Consider the following 25022-nt stretch of genomic DNA (forward strand, 5'->3'; position numbering starts at 1 on the left):
GCCATGCTGGGGTTGGTCTCTGCAGAAACATCGGTGTGAGGTCTGGCAGTGCCTGAGTGTAAAGGTGCAGGGACAGTTCCCAAGGCTGAGGGGGGCAGGCTGCCAAGGACCTTGCTGCACTGGGAGAGGCAGGACCAACTCCTCAAGACCCAGGGAAAGCAGGGGGCAGGAAGTATTGGGGGTCTGTCCCTGTGTCCCTTCAGGGGCAGGCCACAAGCCTCACACCTCTGGGCCCAAGAGCTATGGGAAACAACATGCTTGTCAGCGAGCTTCATGCAAACACTTCCTCCTGCCAAGCAAGCCAAGAGGCTTCCTTGAGGGCACCACAGTCTGGGTGGGCACATGTCCCTCTCTCCTGGGGGGTATCTGTTGTCCATGAGTAGCCTGTCCTCCACTCCCTCCTGAGAGTCTGCCCGAGAACTCTGCCAGCTCCCACAGACTTCCGTGAGTCTCCACAGATTTCCACGGGTTTCCACAGACTTCCATGGGCTCCCTCAGAATTCCGTGGGCTCCCTCAGACTTCAATGTGTGTCCACAGACTTTCATGGGTTCCCTCAAAATTCTGTGGGCTCCCTCAGAATTCCATGAGCTTCCACAGATTTCCATGGGCTTCCACAGACTTCCACAGGTTTCTACAGATTTCCATGGGTTCTCTCAGAATTCCATGGGCTTTTGTGGGTTTCCACAGGCTTCCATGGGTTTCTACAGGCTTCCATGGGTTTCTACAGACTTCTATAGCTTTCCATAGGCTCCTATACTCATTCCAGGGCCTATGATGGGCTCAGCTGGGGAGCAGGATGACAAGTCTGGGCAACAGCAGCTTCATCTTGCCAGCCCTGGGGTCACTTCCGGCTGAATCCAAAGCAGCCCCCTCCCCAGAACTGCCCCATTCTTCCTGCCCACCCTCATCACCAGCCTTGCTTGGGACAGGGGGCTTTGGAGAGCTGTGAGGGGTAAATATAGGAGCCAGGGTGCCAGAGCAGGTGAATGAATCATACCCGTTTTCTCTACTGTCACCCCAACATCTGGAAGCAAGGCAGAGTGTGTGCTGGGTCAAGACTGTGAGGGAAAGCTGGGCATCCTAACTGCCTCCCAGTGTCCCTTGCTCAGCCACTGGGCAGGCCTCACCCAGTGTCAAGCATAATAAAGCCAAAGGGCGGGGATGCCATTGTATATCTGGGTCTGGTGGTTTTTCCACAGCACATGGGCTGGTGTGGGGGTGCCAGGAAAAGAGGTGTAGAGAAAATGGCAGATGGAGCACTCAAGGCCCAGGGTATGCCCTTCAGGATTTTCCTGCCTCTGGGTACGAGGTCCAGAGGGTGCCCAGCATCTCCTATTCCTGGGCACTCCAGGGTGCTGCCTCAGGGGACTCCTGGGTGCTGTGTGCTATGGGCTCTGGCTCCAGGTCTGTGTCTAGTCCTCAGCCAGCTGCCAGGCACTGTGGCTGTGTCCTCAGCAGGAGTCAGAACCTGTGGGGAGAGAGGGAGCCCAAACAGAGTCAGCCTCTGGCCCCCTCCCGCGTGGTACCTTACAGGAAAATCAAAGATACCCTGAGCACCCCACTCCACATTCATCTCTCTTACTGAACACATGTCCCCATTTCTATCATGGGGACATGCCTCCCCGCCCCATCATCGAGGGGCCCCTTTCCATCCCTCACATGATCCCCTTTCAGGGCCAGATCTCCACTCACTAAGCTGGGGAGCCCCCTGCTGGTGCAAAACCTTCCTGGCTAAGACTGACAGCCACAGACAGGGCAACCACCGCCAGGAGCTCTTGGTTTCCTGGGACTGAGATCATCCCCACCCCTACCCCTATAGCCCACAGAAGCTAGGATGAAGGCTGGGGCGCTAGGTGTTTATGCAGGACTCAGGTTGTCTCTTAGGAAGACAGCCCCACCAGGTGTGCATAACATTTTCCAAAGTGGGAGATACTGTGCCCTCACAGTAACAGTCCCTGAAGGATCTAGAAGGTGATGGGCCTCTTCTGTGTGTTCGCTTAAAGTTGGCAGACTTCCCCTTGCCGGGTATGTATTGTGAATTGGGGGACAAAAAAAAAAAAAAGTTGGCAGACTTCCAAGTGTTGTTTAGTGGGAGATCATTTCTAAAAAGTGAGTGGCCAAATATATTTGGAGAGCTCTGGCCTACACCTAAGGAAATGTCTGAGGGCTGGAGTAAGTAAACAGAAAACGGGTCTTCAGCACTGGTGTGAGAACAGGGCTAGTCCCCTGTATGTGTGTGTGTGTACTGAGAGTGAGAGAGTTGTATGAGTGTATTGTGAATATGTGTATAAAAAAGTGTGAGAATGTGAGTATATGTGTGTGTGTGTGTGTATGTATGTGATAGTGGATCTGAAAGTACGTGAGAGAGTATATATGAGAGTGTGTTGTATATTTGACTGTTTTGAGAGTGTGTGTGAGTGTCAGATGTGTGTGTGTGAGTGCAGTGTGTGAAAGAGTTGTGTGAGAGTATAAGCATATGAGAGTTTGTGTGTGAGAGACTATGAGAAAGACTGTTGCGAGGGTGTGAGTGAGGGTTGTGTGGGAGTGTGTGAGATGGTGTGAATGATTGTGAGAGTTGTGTGAGTGAGACTAAAGGTAAGAGTGAGAAAGTCTAATACGAATGTTTGTGTGTGAAAATCTATGTTGAGATTTTGATTGTGAGTATTGTTTGAGTGAGTGTGTGAGACAATGTGAGTGAAAGTGTATGAGTGTGTGAGAATGTGTTAGAGTGTGATTGTAGGAGAATTTTGTGTGAGAGCAAATGTGTAAGTGTGTGTATGTGTGTCTATGTGTGAGTGTGAGAGTTTATGAGTGTGTGAGGGATATTATGTCTGAGTGTACATGAGTTCCCGCACACACCTTGTAGCAGTTTAGCTGTCCCGGCCCTGGCAGGAAGCTCACCCTCCCTCCAAGCGCCCAGCACACCAGTCCAACCAGTCCGGAGTGGAGAAGGGGGTTCCGAGGATTCCGGCTCTGCTGGACCCCCAAGTCCTAGACAGATCCCACAGGCAGGGCCTCACCTCCTCCACTTCCAGATCAGCTTCTGAGTCGGCCGCGTCCTTGCGCACCTTCTTCCTAGCCCGGGCCATGCTCAGCCCCCTCGCCTCTGTCTTGTGTATGAAATTATGTGTCTGAGTATGTGTGATAACGTGAGAGTGTGAAAGAGTCTTGTGCGTGAATGTGCGAGTGTGTGAGTATGAGAGTGCATAAATGTATTTGTGAGAGAATGTATGCGTGAGGTGAATGTGTGTGAGAGAGAGGATATGTGGGGGTGCAGATTACAGAACGCACCTTCTATCTAACCCACACGCTGAGGATGGGCTTGGATTACACAAGGCCCTTCCCCACACCCCCTCAGCACCCAAAGCTCCTTGGGGGTGACGGCCCCCCACTCCCAGAGGCACCTGGTAGGAAGGTCAGGTTAGGAGATGAACGAAGAGGATGGCCAGGCCAATGTTGAGCAGGATCACCATGCAGATGAGGACTGTGTTAGGAACCTGGGAGCAGAGGAGAGGATGCGTGAAGTTCCCTCCCCTCAACCCCAAATCCCAACAGGGTCTATACCAATCCCGTGTATACCGCCTGCACCTTCAGGAAGTCCTCCCTGCACACGCCTTGTAGCAGTTCCAGATGCCCCAGCCCTGGCAGGGGACAAGCGTCTCCAAGTGTCCAGCACGCCCTCCCCAAACCAGTCTGACCATCTTGGAGTGGAAAGGGGGTTGGGTCCGCGGGCTCCAGCTCTGCTGGGCCCCTTAGTCCTAGCCCGATCCCACACGCAGGGCCTCACCTCCTCCACTTCCACGTCGGCTTCAGAGTCGGCCGCGTCCTTGCGCACCTTCTTCCTGGCCCCGGCCTTGCTCAGCCCCCTGGCCTCCGTCTTGCGGGCCTTGGCTCTGGGCTCGGCTTTGGGCACGATGGGTTTGGGCTCCAGCTTGGCCGGGGGCTCGGGCGCGGGCGCGGGCGGCGGGGCGGCCGGGGATGCGGGCGCGGAGTCGGGCTGCGGCTCGTCGTCGTCGGGCGGCGGCGGCGCGGGCCCGGTGCGCACGGCGTAGCTGTGATAGCCCCGGTACAGCGCGACCTCGGACTCCTGCGTGGCGGGCGGCGGCGGCTGCAGAGCCTCGATCGCCATGTGCTCCGTGGGCGGCCGTGCGGGGCTGCGGCGGCCCCCGCCCGCGTCGGCGGGGGACACGGGTCGGCTGCCCTCGGCGCCCCCAGACTGGCCGTTCCACACGCCGGGGCTCAGCAACCCGTCCCTGGTCGCCCCGGGCCGCGGCCGCTTGGGCTGCGGGGGTGTCCCCGCCGGCGACGGGGGGAACCCCGCGGGTCGAGAGGGTTCCCGCTCATGCAGCTGCGGGCTCTCGCGTGGCCGCTCCGGACGCCCAGTGGCACCCAGGCCCCGCTCCGGGGGCTCCAGCAGGCTCTCCGAGTTCTCCAAGATCTCCTGGAGCAGCCTGCGCTTCTGGTATTCTGGACCTGCCGGGGATAAGAGGCGGACCTGTTTGTTAGGACCTGTTTGAAATGGTCTAACAAAAGCTCCCCCACCCGCCCCAGATAGCCTTGTTTGGGGCAGGAGATAGGGCAAAGTGGATAGGGAGCTTGCCTTGCACGTAGATGACCTGGTTCTATCCCCAGCATCTCATATGGTCCCTGGAGCACCATCAAAAGTGATTCCTTGGGTGTGCTCCCCCCAAAAAACAAGTACTTAGTTTGAGGCTGGAGTGATAGTACAATGGTCAGGTCATTGCCTTGCATATGGCAGACCCAGGTTCAATCTCTGCCACCCCATAAGGTCCCTGGATCCCTGAGCACGACCAAGTATGATGACATGCCTGCTTCCCTCCCCCCACCCATTCTTTTTGAAATGTCTAGTTTAACTAGCCTCCATTTCAAAGATCTGACAGTGTGAGGTCTTCCTGAGTAGGAGAATCAGCAGCATCCAGAAAACTCCATTCGGCACTCACAGTCCCTAAACCTGGCCTGGACACCCCAGCCTTAGCAAATTGGTCCAGCAGGACATACAACATTCTGTGTAACTGCTACTCACATTCCTAGAATTGGCCCTTCTAACTCCCTTCCTAGGATAAGCTTAAATTATTTTATGGGCATTTTATGATCGCTACATGACTGGCTCAGAACATTCATAGTTGGTCCAAATTATGGTACATATTTATCTTTTTTGTTTGTTTTTGGTTTTTGGCCACACCAGGTGATGCTCAGGGTTTACTCCTGACTATGCACTCAGAAATCGCTCCTGGCTTGGGGGACCATATGGGATGCTGGCGGATGGAACCTCGGTCTGTCCTAGGCTAACGCGAGCAAGGCAGATGCCTTATTGCTTGCACCATTGCTCTGCCTCACCCCATATTTATCTTTTTTATATGATCTGATTTATTTTATATACAATTTACTTCCTTGCCCAAACTTGCCATCTCTTAGGACTAACCTATAGAAAGCAGAAGTTTCCTGCCTAAAGCAGCCGGAACTCAAGCAATAAAAACTGTCCCTTTAAATAAATAAATAAATAAATAAATAAATAAATAAATAAATAAATAAATAAATAAGGCCTCCAGTCGTTCCCCTATTTCCCCCTGGACTCTAGGCCCGGCCTGAGTGCCACCTCGGGTGGCCTGCTGTGGGTTCCAGGTGGACTCTATTAGGGATCTCCAGGCTTCCCCCCTCCCTACTCTAGGGAGGAAGAGCAGAGGGAAGGGCCGGGCAGATAGATGGCTTCCGGTGCTTCGATCCTGGAGGCTGGCTCTTCCCAGGTATGGGGTTGGGGGACACCCCAGACCGCAGGCATTTTCCCTAGCTTGGGGGGGTGGGTGCTGGGAGGCTTGGCAGGCTTTTAGCCATTCCCCTATTTCCTCCCCTATTCCAGGTCTCCCCTGGTTGCCGGCCCAGGTGGACTCTATCATGGTCCTCAGGCTTTCCCCCTTTCTCTCCCGACACTAAGTGGGGGACACATGGGGTGAATGTCGGGCCGATGCAGCACTGGTGTATGTCGGGACATTACGTCGTGACATTCACTGGTATTTTTTTTCTCATTGGTCTCCATTTCAAAAACCATATATATTTAAAATAAAATGGGAGGATGGACTTTTAGTTTGGGAAGAGACCATTTCGGGTGGGGGTACCATATATTTTCAAAATAAAAATGAGAGGATGGACTCTCAGGCTGGGAAGAGGCCAGTACTCTTTACCTACTTGTTTACTCTCAATGGCCTCTTGGCCTCTTCCTTCTTTTATTGTGTAACTGTGGTTGCTACCATACCAGGTTTCTGATTAGTTCCTATAAACGGTGACAATTGAGTCCACTGTCTTAAGCTAGAATGTTTTTTCCCCCACTCTTTATCTTTTCTCCTCTTTGTGAACTGTTCAATAAGGTATTTTGGTGAAAGAGTCCCTCTCTACCTTTCCATCCCTTTGTTATTTGTTAAATAAGGAAGTCTGTAGAAGTATTCCTCCATTTAATGTTTATATAAGAACCAAGTCAATTGGATTGTTGGACTTGTTCTAGCATCCCCATAGGCACCAGTCTTGCCATGTGATACTGTTCTTCCTTTGCATAGGCACATTAAAATGGGAAATTATATACAAACACGTTCTTATAGAGATGGGAACACACAAATTTTCTTAAATGGTGACAATTGTGTCCACTGTCTTAAGTTAGATTGTTTATTTTCCCCACTTTTTATCTTTTTTCTCTTTGTGAACTGTTCAATAAGGAATATTGGTGAAAGAGTCCCTCATTTTAATGCTTATGCTTGAACCAGGTCACGGGGATTGTTGGACTTGTTCCTGCAGCCCCTTTATGCGCTGATAATGCCAAGTGGCATTATTCCTTGTTTGCATGGGCACATTAAAATGGAAAATACTATACATACAAATAAGTTCTTATCTAATAGAGATAGGAACACACAAATCTTGTGGTGCAATGGAACCTTACACCCTGAACATTGACATGATGACCTGGCACAGGCCTCAGAGGTTTGGGCATTTTCCAGTCACCCCTGAACCAGGGAAGTCATCTACAAAACATCCAAAGTTGTCTATGTCATCACCTGGAAGCAATTCTGTACCAGGGAAGACCCTACTACTGCTCTGACATCGATTTACTCAAAAGAGTCTTCCCTTAACACTGAGATTTAAACAACGACCTGCGTACTGGACAGGGCTTTCTGCATTGCCCTTTAATTCTGAGTTGAAATTAGACGCCGCTCCACACCATCCTGACTTCAATGTAGGATATAGATTCCAGGACCTTCAATACAGAAACAGGATACCAACAACAGAGACTGTGAAAAATATAACCGTATGGGCACTATAGACAATGACCAGGATTGGACAAACTAGTTTGCCTGGAGACTAGAAATGGTCTTATGTCAGGAAACTTCAGGGGTAAGGTCCCTTGTACTCAGGCCAAAAGATTTTCCTTTCCAAGACCCCCATACTTTGGTGGGCCCATGCAAATGATAATTGCCACTCTAACATTGTTTATACAGTGCTCCTTTTATTCTAAACCTTTAAGAAACCACTAGTAAAAATATCTGGAACTGCAAAAAAAAAATGGTTTACATTAGTGTTAACATATATGCTTTTAGTTAAACTAGCATTCTGGGGAATAAAAGAGGAAGAAAGGGATATATGCTTGGGAACAGGGATGAAGAGAGGACAACACTGGGGGTGATGGATATTCCCCTGATTCAATGTTAATATGTACCTAAAATACTACTGTGAAAGATATGTAAGTCATTATGATAAAAAATTGTGTTTTATTTAGAAATGTTCTTTGACTTACATGTATTATTATATTATATTAATTATGTTATATTGCTATATTATGTTATGTCAGTTTACCTCAATATGTTAATCAATTTTGTCTTTTGAATAAATTCTTTTTTTTTTTTTTTTTTTTGGTTTTTGGGCCACACCCGGCAGTGCTCAGGGGTTACTCCTGGCTGTCTGCTCAGAAATAGCTCCTGGCAGGCACGGGGGACCATATGGGACACCGGGATTCGAACCAACCACCTTTGGTCCTGGATCGGCTGCTTGCAAGGCAAACACCGCTGTGCTATCTCTCCGGGCCCTTGAATAAATTCTTACAATAAAAAACCTTTTGGCATAATTATGCAATAAAACAGTTTAAACAAAAAAGTAAAAATAAATAAATAAATAAAATTGAAAAAATATTTTAACTATCCCTTTAAGAAACTCTTTCTTTGGAGGCCTGCATGGTGTCACTCTATGTCATTTCCCTTCAGTATATGTGCTTAAGTCATCTTGCTCTTGTAAATTCTTTTACCACACCAAGGCTCAGACTCAGCAGGGTCTGGGTTCAAGCAGCTCCAATTCCTTATAGGTCCATCTCTGGGTAACCCAGAGCAATCCATTCACCTCACTGACCCAACAGCACTGCATGTCTGCCAAGCACGGCCCTCAGCAGTTTCCAGTTATTAACTCACCGACCATTTCCATAGCTGAAGAGGGCTGTTCATCTCCATTTCAAAGAGAACAGGAGGGAGGCTCAGCAAGGTTAAACTGCATATCTATCCAAAATCACCAGCTGAGTACAGCACGCTTGGGTCTCCAAGCTGTCTTAACTATGACAGTCTAGTCCCATATCTAGAAAGCATATCTAGAAAGCAGAACTAATCATACCTATCTCTCAGATATTACCTGAAAGCTTCATTAAGAAGGTGCTTGAAGAGGGCCTGGAGCATACAGCAGGTAGGGCATTTGCCTTGTATCAGGCTGACTCTTGTTTCATCCCAGGCTTTCATATAATCCCCTCACCACCACTCAGAAATAATTCCTGAGTGCAGAGCCAGAAGTAAGCCCAGTAATCCCTGAGCATCGGCAGGTATGGCCCATAAACAAATATACCCAAAAATGTTCAGATAGGGGCTGGAGCAATAGCATATGGGTAGGGCATTTATTTGCCCTATACATGGCCAACCTGGGTTCGATCCTTAGCAGCCCATATGGTCCCCTGAACCTGCCAGGAGTAACTCCTGAGCCTTGCCAGATATGGTCCATAAACAAATAAACCAAAAAAGATGCATGTAAAATGCTGAGTTTAGTGCTTGGCACCCTAAAACTGCCTTTGACCAATGAAGGCAAGTTTAGGAAGCCTCTGTCACTCCTCCTGGGACCAGAAGGGGGCACACCGGGATCAGAAACAGCTACCTCCTTGGCACACAATCCTGGTGGCTCCAAAGTTTTCCAGTTAGGCTTCCTTTGGTTTTTAGCAGCAGAAACTGCAAAACTAATTCTACACACCATAAAGCCCTTCAATGCTGAGAACCCCAATCTGCCACCCTCAGAAGTTCCCCCACTCTATCCAAAGCCTGCATCTAAGCTGTGGTATTTCCTTCCTCTATGCAGCCTGATTTCCACCAACCTGCTGCTGATCTTGCCCTGTAGCTTCTGGGCATGCCACTCCACTCCCTGCTGGTTCTATGCCTTTGCCCCTGCAGTTACTTTTCCACTGAATTCACCCATCCCAGCCAGTACTACCTGTTGTCAAAGTGTAGATGCAATTCTTGCTACATCTGCAATTCTTGATTCTTATTTAGAAATGCACATCCTGAGGCTCCACCCCAGACCCAACTCAGCTGGGCTCAGCATTCTGAAGAGCTCCTGTTTGAGACCCACTGATCTGGTGAGCTCTTGGCTGACCTATAGCTTTAGCACAAATGAACACCTCCCCACTTCCTTCCCTAGGATCCCCACTTTCTTCAATCCCACTCCTGCTCAGAATTTAGGGCTTCCTGGTTTTAACTGCCAGCACATCCTGATGTGTGGAATTTAACCTTGTTTGTGGGACCATAGCCCACAGTTGTGGGGAGCTTGTCATGAACCTGATAGTATGCTACCCTGTACTTGCCTCCCAAGTAGGCATTATTCTTATTCCCATTTTTCATATTGGAAAACTGAGATTCCTAGTGTGGAAAGAACTTGCTCGAGATCTTTGAGCTAGGAAGCAGTGATTCAGGCAGGCTTTGTAGGTATTGCAGACTCATGCCTTACCCTGGGCATGAGTCTACTTCTTGGAGTCTCAGGTTCCCTTGATTCTGAATCCCAGTTTTATTACCCTTCACCCCCAGAGCCTGTCACCTTGGCAGTACTCAATTAATGTTGGACAGAAACTGCTGAGCCAAAATGGTGGTAAGGTTTTAACCCCTTTATCCACTAGAGACTTTGCCTTCCCTCTTAGCTTTGTCAGCTCTGTTGCTGGCTAGGCCTGGCACAGAGAGACGTAACAGCAGGGTTCATTTACAGCTGTGAGCCCTCACCCCCTGCTACTCTTTTTGTCTGAGTGCTCTTACCTCATTCCATTTATGTTTGCACATGTTTCCTGATCTCATGAGCACCCCCAAACCCACTCTCCAGCAAAGAAGAAAAGTAGCTACCCCAAGCTTTCCCTGCACATCAGCTCTTCTGTTGGGCCTACCTGGCTGGTAGAAGTCTGGAGCAAGCTCTCTGGCCAGGTTTCTGGCAATGCTGGATTCCTGGTTGGCAGCCTGGGCAGCCTGCTCTGCTGCCTCAGCTTTAGCCCTTGCATGGCTTGTCCTAAGGAGACAATATGATAGAGATTTAGTATCCTTTCTGAGAACCTCCCAGTCCTCCCAACTTAGAGTGACATGCAAGACAGAGAACTCAAGTCACTGAATATAAATAAGCTTCCTCTTTCCTCTGCATATAAGACTACATTTCCCAGTTTCCCATGCAGCTATATTCATGCAGGTAATTGAATTTTGGTCAGTACATTTTAGGAAGATGTGGTATATGTTCTTTCTGAGTCTAATCCATTTAAAATCTTCCCTAGATTACTCTATCCTCTTTCCCCCATTGTTGCTTATTGAATATAGAGGGACACTTAACCTCTTCTGTGTCTATACTCTTTGGTGTCTGGGACAGCCTTGGGATGCTTTGTAAAAATGTCTTAAAATCCACAAAATATACAGTGTTCAAAGGAATATAATTACATTGACACTATTACCAAAGTATGACAAATACCAAAGTATTTAATAAAGCAATGTTAATATAACAATAAATGTCCCTTATCAAAGCCTAGAAACAAAATATCAAGAAGGTTCATAACCATAATTTAAAATAAAAATTAGCATAAAGAATATTTCAAAAATATCTGCCACAATAGTATAACATGAAAGTATATGTGATTTTAATAGTGAGAGTCACAAAATCCTAGGACTGGAGAGATAAGACAATGGATAAGGCATTTGCTTTGAATGCAAAAGATCTTGGTTCAATCCCCAATATCACATAGAGTCCCACCAAAAGTGATTCTTGAGCCAGGAATAAGCCCTGAGCACAACTGGGTATGCTGCCCTTCCCATACACAGAGATTGAGAAAAAGTCACAGAATACTATTAATATTGCTATGGCTTATGCTCTACTTGAAACATTGAAGAAAATGCTAAATTTCTGTTTGAGGCTAATGAAAGCAAAGCTGAAGCTGTCCCATTTGCTGTAGTCCCTGTACACCCTGCCTAGACAAAGGCACTTAGCCCTCATTGCTATATCACTGCTAAGAGCTCCCTGCTGTCACAGAGAACTGCAACCAAGGGTTTTTATTCCAGAGGTCAAAATACCTCCCCATGGCAAACTCAGTGCTAAAAGGAAAAAAGGAGAATAAAGAGAGAGATGGGGAGGAAAGAAGAGAAAGAGAAGAAAACTGTCTGCCAGTAAGTAGATGGGGGTGCAGGAGGGAAACTGGAAACATTAGTGGTAGGAAATGTGCACTGGTGAAAGAATGGGTGTTGGAAAATTATATGACTGAAACTCAATTATGACAACTTTCTATCTTTGTATCTCACAGTGATTCAATTAAGAGATTTATAAAAATAAATAAATAAATAAAACCACCCCAAACCCAAGGCAGTCCTCAACCAAGGGCAGATGTCACTGCCCCCTAAGGTCTAGTCAGGCCCTGGAGGGACCCCAGGAAAGACCCATCTTGTTTTCTTATCTCCATCCAGTTCTGAGCTTCACCCCATCACACTCCCTGAGACTTGCCCATATTCAATCACCTGCACCAGATTCAACCACAAAGGAATCTAACCTGAGAGCACCCCCAAGTTCACGCACTACCTGAGCTCTATCCTGCAGCCCCTTGTGACCTCAGGCTGAGATGCACAGTGTGAGCAACTTGGGTCTGTAGCTGCTTATGGCAAGAACAAACTCTGCTCCCATAGACCCCAGAGAATACAGAACTTTTAACCATTTGAGTGGATGTGAGATGTAACATAGAAGCATGCCTTAAGTGTTTATTGTGTTGAATAAGCACCTGAGATTTGGTGGAAGGTTGGTTTCAGCTCCTAGCCTCACTGAATAGAAGCACCTGTAAAATAATAACTATCCAGGGATGGAGGTGCCATGAATAGCTGTAGGGGAATTTCATTATGAAATCTAGCAGTGGTTCTGCTGCCTTAGGATTCTGAGGTCATTAGGTTTTTCCTTTTGCAGGGACATGCAAATGGGTTAAATTGCAGAGCCAGAAAACAGCATCCATAGGATTCCATTTTATTTATTTATTTATTTATTTATTTATTTATTTATTTATTTATTTATTTATTTATGGTTTTTGGGCCACACCCGGTGGTGCTCAGAGGTTACTCCTGGCTGTCTGCTCAGAAATAGCTCCTGGCAGGCACAGGGGACCATATGGGACACCGGGATTTGAACCAACCACCTTAGGTCCTGGATCGGCTGCTTGCAAAGCAAACACCGCTGTGCTATCTCTCCGGGCCCCATTTTATTTTGGAAGTCTAAACTCTAAATTCTATTTATTCATGTATTCACTGATTCATTAAAGGAACCCCTGGTTAAAGGCACTGTACAAGTTCTAGTGGGCAAAATGTCAAACATCTCCAAAAACAACCAGCATACCAGATGCCCCACCAGAATTCTAGTCACTTTGTACCATAATCCAGTTGACACTCCTTAAACTTATTTCATTAATCACATTCTCCCCCATGGCTAACCACCTAACTGGTGTTAAAACCTAAATGTTTTTGTTTATTGCATCCATTTGCTTTGTTTCTTTCTAGTCCATGGAAGATCAATATCATCTATTTATTTAATTTTCTCCTCCTGATTATTTCATTTGACTCATTCCCTCATGATCCACATTGTACCAAATGGCAAAATTGCATCTTTTTCCTAGCTGAGGAGTTTTCCATCTGTGTTGAAATCACACCTCCTTTATCCTCGTTACTAATGGGCATTTGTGTTGTTCCCTAGCTGGGCTACTGTGAAGTGGGCTGCAGAACACAGAGGTGGATATCTTTGAAAATGAATATTGGCATTTTGAAACTCAGGACCCATGTGCTTAGCATGACGCTGGCCCAGGCACCAGGTTGAATTGAGTTGAGGACAGATCACATGAGACCTTACAAAGACAGTCCCTGCTTTACTTGTTATGCAAGAAAGAAGCTTGGGTAGTCATGGAACCACAAAGATTATTTAATAGCAAGTCATGAAGCAAAAGGTCCTGAGCTGCAACAGAAAGAAGTGCCATAAAGGAATATTCTAGAATGCAATGAAAATATGGCCCTGAACAGAACTCTAGATGGGTTGTGCAAGTATATACAGGTGGTCTGACGGTATTCTGGAGGGAATTTACATGAGATAACCTGAAAAAACATTGGTTAGGTCTATATGGGGTGGGGAAGGAACAGTGAACTAGGTAAAGGGAAAAACATGTGTGAAGAGGACAAAGAACTTGGTGCTTCTGTATGTGTGTTTGTGTGTGTGTGTGAGTACATGCCCAGACCTACACATGTATCTCAGTTTCCAGCACAGACCTGTGCCCACAACAAGGGAGATAAATTTAAGCTCCAACCACATTCCAGGCTTTTTAACCCACATCCCTCTTCAGTCCTTGATACTGCATCAAAGGCAATTTTTATTGTCTAGAGCTGTACAGATGGAAAAATGAGTGTCAAGCAGCTTTGGGGATGGAAAGCAGCTCAATGAGTTGAAGGTTACACTTTGCATGCAGGAGGCCTTGTTTTGATCTCTGGCACCGTGTCATCCCCTGAGCACCACAAAAAAAGCAAATGCTTTGGAGAATAAAGCCAAGAGTGCCCCCCTGAGCATGTATGCCACCCTTCCAGAAAAGACTCAAGTATATTCCCCCAGGATGCAAGGTAATAGTTAAAATTCACACATGGCTGGAAAGATGCTCAAAGGGCTGAGCACATGCTCTGTATATTAGGCCCAGATATGATCCCTGGTACCACATGCTCTCCTAAGCATAGGAAGAAATGATACTTGAGCCTAGACCCAGGAGTAGCTACTGAGTAACAGTAGTTGTGACCCCCAACTCTCCCCTCCTTACCCAAGACCTAAATCACATAAAAGTTACTACCTGCCAGGGGGTTTAAGGAAAAGGATTCTTTTAAATCTTCCAGTTTATGTTAGTACCAGCACTGCTCTTTCCAGAGAAATCCAGGGGACAAGAAGGCTTTAAAGCAATTGCCAGGTTACACAGCAAATGCAGAACAAACTTTTGAAGAGAAGCAGAGCCTTCCCTGACCAGTGGCTCTGCTTCCTCCAAGTAAGAAGCAGAATTCAAACACAAAGCTTCAGAGAAGGCTGAGCCCTGACCTCTCCCTTATACCTCACTGCCCCCAAGGTTTGCTAAAGGAAAGGGAATCTGCTGAATTCATGAAAGCAAAGGTACTAGGGATGATGCTTCATGATTCAGTGCCTTCCTTATAGGCTTAAGGCAATGAGTTCTATCTATAGTGCCAACACAAATGCTAAGACTGGGGCCCGAGTGATAGCACAGCAGAAGGTGTTTGCCTTGCACACAGCTGACCTAGGACGGACAGCGGTTTGATTCCCTGGTGTCCCATATGGTCCCCTGAGCCAGGAGCAATTTCTGAGTGCATAGCCAGGAATAACCCCTGAGCATCACCGGGTGTGACCAAAAACAAACAAACAAACAAACAAAAATGCTGGGACTGAGCCTGAAGGCCGCCTTTTTGAATCTTAGGAACCTCGGGAAAGTGTGTGATCTCAGTGCACTACCACTAGGATGCAACCCTTATTACTTATAACTAAAAAGAAACGTTTAACAGCCAAAGTGATAGTGCAGAGGGTAGAATATTTATTTGCCTTGCATGCGGATTCCATATAGTACCCCAAGTAATTCCTGAAAGCTGAGCAAGAAACCTTGTGCCCTGAGCACCACCAGGTGTTGCCTCCAAACAAAAACAAACAAAAAATCATCATCATCATCATCATCATCATCTTCATCATAAAATAAAAAGAACCCTTTAAAGAATGTGGAAGCTGACAGCAGCATATGTGCATGTGGGAGAGTTGAGACATGAGATTTGAGGAAGAAGCTCTGCCAAGACCAGAACTCTGAGAGGGGAAGGAAGGCCATCAGCTCTGGCTCCAAAGTTAGGGGGATGACACCAAAACTTAGCCACCAAAATCAATTCCATTGTATCAGGGAGTGGAGAACCATTGAGCAGTGCTCAATGTGCTCAGAAGTTACTCCTGGGAGTGTTTGGTAAAACATGCAGGACTGGGAATAGAACTAGGATGGTAACTGATTTCCTATCTCTCCAGCCAATGAGCAATGTCATTTAATGTACCATTATTTATTTATTTATTTATTTTTGGTTTTTGGGCCACACCCAGTGATACTCAGGTTAATCCTGGCTATGCGCTCAAAAATTGCTTCTGGCTTGGGGGACCATTTAGAATGCCCAGGATTAAACCTAGGTTCATCCTGGATCAGCCACATGCAATGCAAACGCCCTACTGCTGTGCTATTGCTCTGGCCTTTAATGTACCATTTTAAGTCCAAATGAATGCCCCCCACCAAAGGAGAAAAAAAATCCTAGATGAGTAAAATGCAATAAAATTTAGATCTATCCCTACCAATCTGACTGTCACTTGCCTCTCCTGGGCTTCCCACAGAGATGCAAGCATCTGAATGAGGGGCTCTGTCTTCCCTCTTGGGGTTGGAAAAACAATGAATGACTGGCAGCATCTCTCTGCAAGTACACCTCCCAGTGGGACCAAGGGATAATGATGGTGGTGGTGGGAGAGAAGAGTACAAGTACGACAGTCAAGTGCAGAGTTATACACACATGCATATATCCTCAGATCGCCTGTGTCACTGCACAGTGATTCAAATATGACTCAAAGCCCTGGACTTTGCAGAAACACTTCCCTGGAAACCTGAAACCCAGGTTGGTGGGGGCGGAGGAGAGAATGTAGGGCAACTCTTCAAAGAGAGAAAATGTCCTATTTTGGTAATGATAGTGGAGGACGCTTTCTTCCCCATGTCCTGGGAAGTAAGCAGGATCCAGGGGAGGAGACTGACTTCTGCAGAGCCTTGGAAAATCCTGAAGGAACAACCATGGAGCCTCCAGGACAGCTAGGACAAGGGGTCGACAGCTGCCCCAAGCCCACCACTGCTGGGCAGGGAACAGTCCTACCATTTCAACCCAGCTTGACTGAAACCCTTCTCAGTCCACCTCTCTACATCCTGAAGCCTCCAATTTCAGGAATGGCTTCCAGCTTCCAGGCAGGAAATGCAGTCCTTCCAAGCCCTTTCACCATCCTCAGCCAAACAGCCACCAATTCCTGTCAATTCCCCTCATAGCTAGCTCTAGGGCCTGTCCAAAGTCCCATCTCTCTGCAACAACTTTCTTTTTTTTTTTTTTTTTTGGTTTTGGGCCACACCCGGTGGCGCTCAGGGGTCACTTCTGACTATCTGCTCAGAAATAGCTCCTGGCAGACACAGGGGACCATATGGGACACCGGGATTCGAACCAACCACCTTTGGTCCTGGATCAGCTGCTTGTAAGGCAAATGCCACTGTGCTATCTCTCCGGGCCCGCAGCAACTTTCCTATCCAAGTCTCCTTGCCTCCCAACAGAGGAACCTGGGTACAACCACTTTGAGAGGTTGCCTTCCTCACCCTGATTCCTAACTATGCTGATTTTGTTTTGTTTTGTTTTGTTTAGGGGCCACACCTGGTGACATTCAGGGGTTACTCTTGGCTCTGCACTCAGAACTCACTCCTGGAAGGCTCAGGGGACCATATGGGATTTGGGGGATCAAACCCAGGGCCATCAGGGCTATTTGCATGCAAGGAAAAAGCCCTACCCCTGTGCTACCACTCTGGCCCTGCTGTTTGAACTCAGTTGGTTGACCAGTTGTCCCCCACTAAGCTTTTTTTTTTTTTTACCTCATTGGCTGAGGCATTCACTTACTGTATTTATTCACCACTCTATGCCTTTGTTCTTCCTCAGCCTAGATAGCTCCTTCTCTATTTCCAGCTCCCAGTCATAAAAATACAGCAAAAGTAGCAGGATCTATAGTACTGTGCAAGTAGGGCACTTGTCTTGCATGCAGACAACCTGGGTTCAATTCCCAGCATTCCATATCATTCCCCAAGCACAGTCAGAAGTAATTCCTAAATGCAGAGTCAGGAGTAATCCCTGAGCATAAGTGGGTGTGACCCAAAAATTAACCAAACAAAAAGCCAGCATGAAATCCACTTCTGTACATTGATTCATCCATCACAGCTAGATGAAGAGCCTGTTTCATGTTTGGCATTTCCTGAGCACAGTATAATGAGCAAACCAGATCTTCAGAATTCCCTGTAGAGACCATGTTCTCAGCCCATTGCCTAATTCTGTGCCATCTGGGAGCTAAGAAAAATTGTTGATTTTATTGTGGAGGGAGTCCCCAGGCAACACTTAGGAGATCAAGATGCCTGACTTGGAAATGTTCAGCCACCTGGGTCAGTGGTTCTAAGAGACATTCCAAAGACATGGTACAACTCAGGCTCTACATTTCTGGGGATCTTTAAGGACCAGGACCACCACTTCTATAGTGGTTTTGGGCTCTGGGGCCACACCCAGAAGAGCTTGGGGGACCATGTGTGGTGCTAGGGAATAAACCCAGATCAGTCTGTGCAAATCATGCACCTTAATCCCTGTACTATTTCTCCAGCCCCAAGAATGGTTCTTATATATCTGAGTGGTTGAGAATAAAAATCAAGTTATATTTTCTGACACAAGATATTACAAAAAATTTCAGTCCCCACATAAATAAAAGCCTACAGAAACACAACATGCCTTTTTGTTTGCATCTTAAATAGTTGCTATAGAGACTTGCTGACCCGTAAGGACAGAAATATGCACTACTTAGTCCTTAGCAAAAGAGTCTGCCAACCCTATCCTAAGGCATTAACTCAATGATAGTCTCTTCAATTCTGATTAACAGGACTATTAGCTCAAAGGGCTGGAGAGCATGTTCTGCATACAAGAGGCCTGGTTCAATCACTGATATTACTTGTCCCCCCCCCCCCCAAGTATCACCAGGAACTATCTCTGAGCACTTCTGGATATAATCCCAAACAAACAAAAACCAGTGATATTTAGGGCCAAAGCAATAGAACAGCAAGTAGGGTGCTTGCCTTGCACATGGCTAACCTGTGTTCGATTCCAGATATTCCTGAGTATAGAGCCAGGCATAATCCCTAAGCACTGCTGCATGTGTCCCCCACCCCCAAATAAAGACACTTCCATAATATCCACCTGCTAGAGAGTGTTTTGTGCCTACTTCTGGGCTATGGTGACCTTTAAATAACATCAGAGGAGCAGAGTCCCTTCCTCAAGGTCACACAGCTGGAAAGTGAATCAACATAAACTCTCAGCCTGTCTCCACCCCACTGCTGACACAGGGCCTCTTCCTGCTGGATGGGGACTCACAGGTTAATGCTGTCAATAACCTATACCTGCCCCACTTGTACCAATATCCAGTGCACAGTTCAAAGCCTCAAAGGGATGTGGGGTGGCTTTTCTCAGCAAAGGCAACTACTCTGGCCTGGACACTGATGGGCTGGGAAGTGCAGGGTCTGTCTCTGCTCCTTACAGCCTTGGGCCAGTCCCAGCCCTCAGCCCAGCCTCCTTATCACTAACGCAGGGAAAAGAACAGCATAGACGTCATTGAAGGGGTCAGGAGTCCCAGGGTGGGCAGTCATAGAGCCCTTGGCGAAGTTGCTGGGACTGGGTAGAGCTATGGGGGGTGGGGACTCTGAAAATTAGACAAATAAACAGAAAAGGCTGTTGGAAGGAGAAAAATCCCATGACTGATTTTGTTCACTTTAAAGGGAAAAAAAATAAGGGTGCAGGGAATAAGACAATGAGGGAGGTAAGTTAATCAGGGCAGGGGTTAAGGGCCCTTTACTGTTCATTACAGCAGTAATGTAGGGAGTGGTAGAGCATATCCCCAAACCACAGAGTCAACAACAACTGAAAACAGGAAATAAAAACCACCAAATATGACAATGTGCCTGCCAAGATAACGGGCTGACTGGGGGGAGTTTTGGGGAGGGAACTTGGGACACTGGTGGTGGGATTGGTGCAAGAGCATTATGTCTTTAACTCAACTCTCAAAACTCTCAATACCTCTATAAACAGTGGTTCTTTAATACAATTTAAAAAAATTAAAAGGCATATGAACAGTTAAGCTAAAAATAAACATAAATCCTTAGAACCCAGAGTCCTGGCAGGTACAGAGGCCCAAGGCAGGAAGCCAGAGTTTCCCCCTAGGTTTCAGCCAAATCATGGGATAGAGCTCCAGGCACTGCCCATGGCACTGAGGTGGGGGCCCTCAGTGCCACCACCCTGCCCTCTCCTCAAAGTAATTCCTTGCTCCTAGCTCTAAGGCAGCCATAGCCAACCCCCAGGACAAGCAGTGTATGGAAGAGAAACCACCCCAAGGGATTCCAGCCATTGCTACAGAACTGGTCACCCCCCAGGAAGCAAATAAGGGCACCATCAGGGCTTTCCCCAGTGGGATTCACTCATCTGACAAACACATGCTACATTCCTGCAGGGAAACACTCACCAGATGGATTTAAATTGGAGCATCATCAAATTCTAGCCTTCTCACCTTTGCTCTCTGGCCTCAGTGTCCTCGGCTGATAAATTGTGATGACACTTCACAAAATTTCTAAATGAGACTTAAATGATCTCTAAATAAGATCCCGTGAAAGAGCTTAGCCTCAAGTGAGCCCTTACTAAAAGTATGAGACAGTCTTAGTATCATAGTTTTTGCTATTATCAGAGCAAAGCTTATCAGCAATTTTCTTCCAAAAAGTTATAGAATGCCAGTGAGATGGAAATATATCACATAGTTGACACAATTGATCACAATACATTTGTTTCAAGAAGAACAAAGGCAAAGTTATTTTAAAAAATAAAAACACATGGGGCCGGGCGGTGGCGCAAGAGGTAAGGTGCCTGCCTTGCCTGCGCTAGCCTAGGATGGACCGCGGTTCGATCCCCCGGCGTCCCATATGGTCCCCCAAGCCAGGAGCGACTTCTGAGCGCATAGCCAGGAGTAACCCCTGAGCGTCACCGGGTGTGGCCCAAAAACCAAAAAATAAATAAATAAATAAATAAATAAATAAATAAATAAATAAATAAATAAATAAAAATAAAAACACTAACGGGATGTAAGAGAAAGAAAAGGTTCAGTAGTAAGTATATTTTTGAAAATCATTGAATCACCAATTAACTCATTAAAGGCCTAGCAGAAAGTTTAATAAGTTTTTCTTTTTTTTTTTTAAGGATGAGAGTTAAAGAAGTACAGCAAAAACAGTGTAAGAGTGGCAATTGTTGTTTGCATAGGCACAGCAAAATATGAGGGACATAGAAAAGAAAAGCCTTGACCTAAATACAAGGAGACCTTACCCCTGAGGTTTTCTGGCATAAGACCATTTCTAGGCTCCAGGCATACTGGATTGTCCAACCCATGTCATTGTCTGTAGCATCAATAAACCCCACCCCCCCTCACAGTCGTTGTTGTTGGTGTCAGGTTTCTGTAGTTAAAGATCCTGGAATCTGTGCATATCCTACAAGGAAGTCAGGATGATGTGGAGCAAGTTGGACATAATTTTTACCTTCTTAGAAGAAAAATCTATTCAGGCTGTTGGCCTATTTTCAATGGGGTATCTATGTTTTTATAGTTGTAAGAGTTTCCTCACAGTCTATACCTGGGTTGCTTGTATGTGTGATTTTCAAATCTTTTCTCCATTCTGAGGTTTATCTTCTGTTTTAGTTTAAGTTTTGTTTTTGGAACACACCTAACTGTGCTCCAGACTTACTGCTGGCTCTGTGTTTGGGGATCACTCGAGGCAAGTGCTCAGGTATTGGGATCGAACTGGGGTGGATCACAATAATGTAAGCACCTTAATGATCTCTCTGGCACCATGTCTTTTTATCTTCTTAGTAGTGACTGTTTCTATGTTTTCTTATAGTTTAATAGCTTGAGTTCTATATAAAGACTATTTGATTATTTCAGTCCATACATTTTTTTTTTTTTTGGTTTTTGGGTCATTTTGATCCAGTGATCCTTGCATCTATAGAGAAAAATGAAAACGAATCTAAGATTTTGCTACCCTATGAGGTAGGTACTATCACCATTTTACAGGTGAGAAAACTGAGGCACAAAGAGACCCTCAGTGACATTAGTGACAATGATTTGCCTGCTTTTACTGTTTGAACATTGAACCAGACCTAGCTCCTATTATAAAGAATGAAGAATCTGCTAGGAAGGAGAAAACAGTTGAAAAGTCCTGAGAGAAAAACAATCAAGACACAGACAGGGAAAAGTTCATGGGGGGGGGGGGTTTACATCTTTTTAACTTAGATTTTTTTCTCCCTCCCCTTAACTTAGATTTTAAATAACACAGTATAAATATATAGTATATGGCAGCAGAAATACTACAGCAGGGAAGGCACTTACCTGGCATGTATTCAACCTAGGTTTGATCCCCAGAACCCTATATAGTCGCCCAAGTCTCACTAGGAGTAACCTCTGAGTAAAGTTCTAAGCAAAGTTCTAAGCACTGCCAGGAATGTCCAAACACACACATACACACACACACACACACACACACACACACACACACACACACACACACACACGGATTCATTATAAAAAAATGGAAACTAAGCTGGTTCTAAAAATGCTGGGTTTTTGTTTATGTTTTTGGTATTTGGGGATGATATAGCGGGTAATTTCTTCCAATTCTCTGAGCTTTGATGCTTTCCATCTGTGAAATGGGGGTACAATTGCACTGCCCTATAAAGTGAGTGAGTTAATATGCATTAAGCAAGAATTTGAAAAATGTAGAAAGTGCATTTCTTTTTTTTTTTTTTTTTGGGTTTTGGGCCACACCCGGCATTGCTCAGGCACAGGGGACCATATGGGACACCGGGATTCGAACCAACCACCTTTGGTCCTGGATTGGCTGCTTGCAAGGCAAATGCCGCTGTGCTATCTCTCCAGGCCCAAAAGTGCATTTCTTGTAGGTGGAGGGGAGGGGTGGTTCTGAGTCTAAGATCTGTGCCCTCTTGATGTCTATGCATCCACCCGGTGGAGACTTTCTCCTTGGCTTAGAGATGAGCCACCAGTCCTCTGGATAATCTCCCAGTATTTGTGTAATTTGGGGGGCTCTACCATCCTCTCAGCCCAGGAGGAGAATATGTTTCCTGCAGGCTAACTACATTCCAGGCACTTGACCTCTGCCATCAGTTGATTAACGGCCCCCAACATACTCAGGTTCTAATCCTGGAATCTGTGATGCCTTATATGGTAAAGGGGGCTTGGAGGATGTGCTGGGGGGTGGGATGCCAAGATGTAGGATCATCCCAGATTGTACCAGAAGGCTCTGATACTCAATCATGAGTGTTATAAATCTAGAAGAGGCAGAGATGGAGAAACAGAAACAGTGCTAATAGAGCTGAGTTGGGTCCTAAATAGGCTGATGGTGGAGAAAGAGACCTCGAGCCAAGGTTTGGTGGCAACTGTGAGAACCTGTCAAACCCAGTCCTGAGACTCTCAGATCAGCCTTTGCCAAACCAACCAGGAGCTGAGCCAGGATCCCAACTTCGAGCAGCAAGTCTAGTCCTACAAACAAGTATTTGTGGATGGTTTCAGGCCCCCCAGCTTTGGGGCAGCAAAAAGGAAAGTAAAACTGCCTGTGTGACTTCACTTTGTTCTCAAGACACCCCACTTAACAATAGAAGAAGCTAGTTCTATCACGTGCATTGGGTCACACTAGCAAGTGTCATTGTGGTCAATCCAGGAATCAGCCTGTCTGGTGCCAGTTCCCTTGCTACTGTGGCCCTCACTTCAAGCCAGAATATCCACAAACCAGCCCCATTCTCAAAGACACAGTCAGGACCTGGGCAAGACCTCCCCAGTATTCACAAGACTGTATGAGAATGCAGGCCCCTACTCACCACGGAACACCCCAACATACCCCAAAGAAGGCTAAACTCCTGAGGAGGAGGGAACTGGACTGAGAACATGGCAATGATTCCCTACTAGCAATGTCAGCCAGGAAAAAGACTTCCAACCCAGGACTGAAGCCCTCTGCATTGGATGCACCAGACCCATCTCCTCTGTACAGGACCAGACCACCCCTGACCCATGCTCACACACAAAACGAAGTTGGGTAGTGAGACCATTTCTGTATACACAGGTGGAGGCTCTGGAGAAGCAAAGAGAAATTTCCTTTTCAGTCAATCTATAGCAGACTTTAAGATCATAAACTACAAAGATTACAAACTACAAAGTCAGTCTCAGTTAAAGTAGCTGCTGAGTTCACTATGGGAAACCAGTCACTGTGTGAACTTTGAGTCTACCATTCTAGACTCCCACACCCACTCCTGCTCCTTAACAAGAGGCTATAGACAATGAAGATGAGCTTTTGTGAATATCCACAGCAGGGCATGTGTTATCAGACTCTGTGGGCTTAAGTCCGGACTCAGGCACACACCAGGTGACCTTTAAGAAGAACTGGGTACCTGGACACATGGTTTGACCTGCCTGTGCACTTGCTTCTTTCAAAATTGAGTGTGGGGAAAAAGATTTCCCAGGTAGCCTGTTGGGAACTAAGGATTAAGATAGAGAAAATGTAGTGAGTGCAGTTCCGGCTGGAGAAGGATTCAATGATAGTTGGAACTGATCACTTTGGACAAGAACTGGGTGTTAAAAGGGATAAAGTGACATGCATGGTACCCCTTCTTAACAATACTGTAAACCGCAGTGTCACTAAGGAGGGAGAGAGAGAGAGAGAGAGAGAGAGAGAGAGACAGAGACAGAGACAGAGACAGAGAGACAGAGACAGAGACAGAGACAGAAACAGAGACAGAGAGACAGAGAGAGACAGAGAGACAGAGACACAGACACAGACAGAAAAGAGACAGACAGAGACAGAGAGAGAAGTAAAATATCTGCCTTAGAGTCAGGTTTCCCTTAGAGGGAAACTGGGACACTGGTGGCAGAAAAGGTGCACTGGTGAAGGTTGGTGTACATTCTCTGACAGAAACTCGATCATGAACAATTTTGTAACCACAGTGCTTAAATAAAGTAATTAAAAATAATCTTAAAAAATAAAAGAGGAGAAAAGCAAAATGAGTGGCTTAAATGACCTTTCAGCCTAGAATGCTGGCACCAAGGTGGAATACTGCCCTGAGGTTTGTAACTGCTTTATCTCTGTTCCCTCTCCCTAAAGAAAGTTCCCTGAGGGCCCCGAGAGATAGCACAGCACAGCAGCGTTTGCCTTGCAAGCAGCCGATCCAGGACCAAAGGTGGTTGGTTCGAATCCCGGTGTCCCACATGATCCCCCGTGCCTGCCACAAGCTATTTCTGAGCAGACAGCCAGGAGTAACCCCTGAGCAACGCCGAGTGTGGCCCCAAAAAAACAAACAAAAAAAAAAAAAAAAAGAAAGAAAAGAAAAGAAAAGAAAGTTCCCTGAGAAAGCCCATTACAAACAGGTTTGTCCTTTTGTACTAAAGCCTTCATATATGTACAAGTCTAGCCCAGATAGATTAAGATAGAAGACCAAAGAAAGGTCTTCTCTTTCTGATTTTTTTTTTTTTTTTTGCCACAACTGGCAGTGTTCAGGGGTTACTCTTGGCTCTGCACTCAGAACTTACT

General features: G+C 46.3%; 1 protein-coding gene across 1 annotated transcript in view; it reads right to left on the reverse strand.

The window, feature by feature from the left end:
- Positions 1-1213: 1213 nt before the first annotated feature.
- The window catches only part of JPH2 (junctophilin 2), a 69206-nt gene continuing 45397 nt past the window's right edge, over positions 1214-25022 (reverse strand). Inside the window, exons 3-6 of the mRNA XM_049779195.1 lie at positions 10455-10573; positions 3789-4474; positions 3406-3498; positions 1214-1469 (exon numbers count right to left, since the gene is read on the reverse strand). Coding sequence (XP_049635152.1) covers positions 3418-3498; positions 3789-4474; positions 10455-10573 — 886 coding nt within the window. The 3' untranslated portion in view covers positions 1214-1469; positions 3406-3417. The remainder of the gene's footprint in view (positions 1470-3405; positions 3499-3788; positions 4475-10454; positions 10574-25022) is intronic.

This window comes from Suncus etruscus, chromosome 9 (assembly GCF_024139225.1).
Source record: "Suncus etruscus isolate mSunEtr1 chromosome 9, mSunEtr1.pri.cur, whole genome shotgun sequence".
In the NCBI taxonomy this organism is placed as follows: Eukaryota; Metazoa; Chordata; class Mammalia; order Eulipotyphla; family Soricidae; genus Suncus; species Suncus etruscus.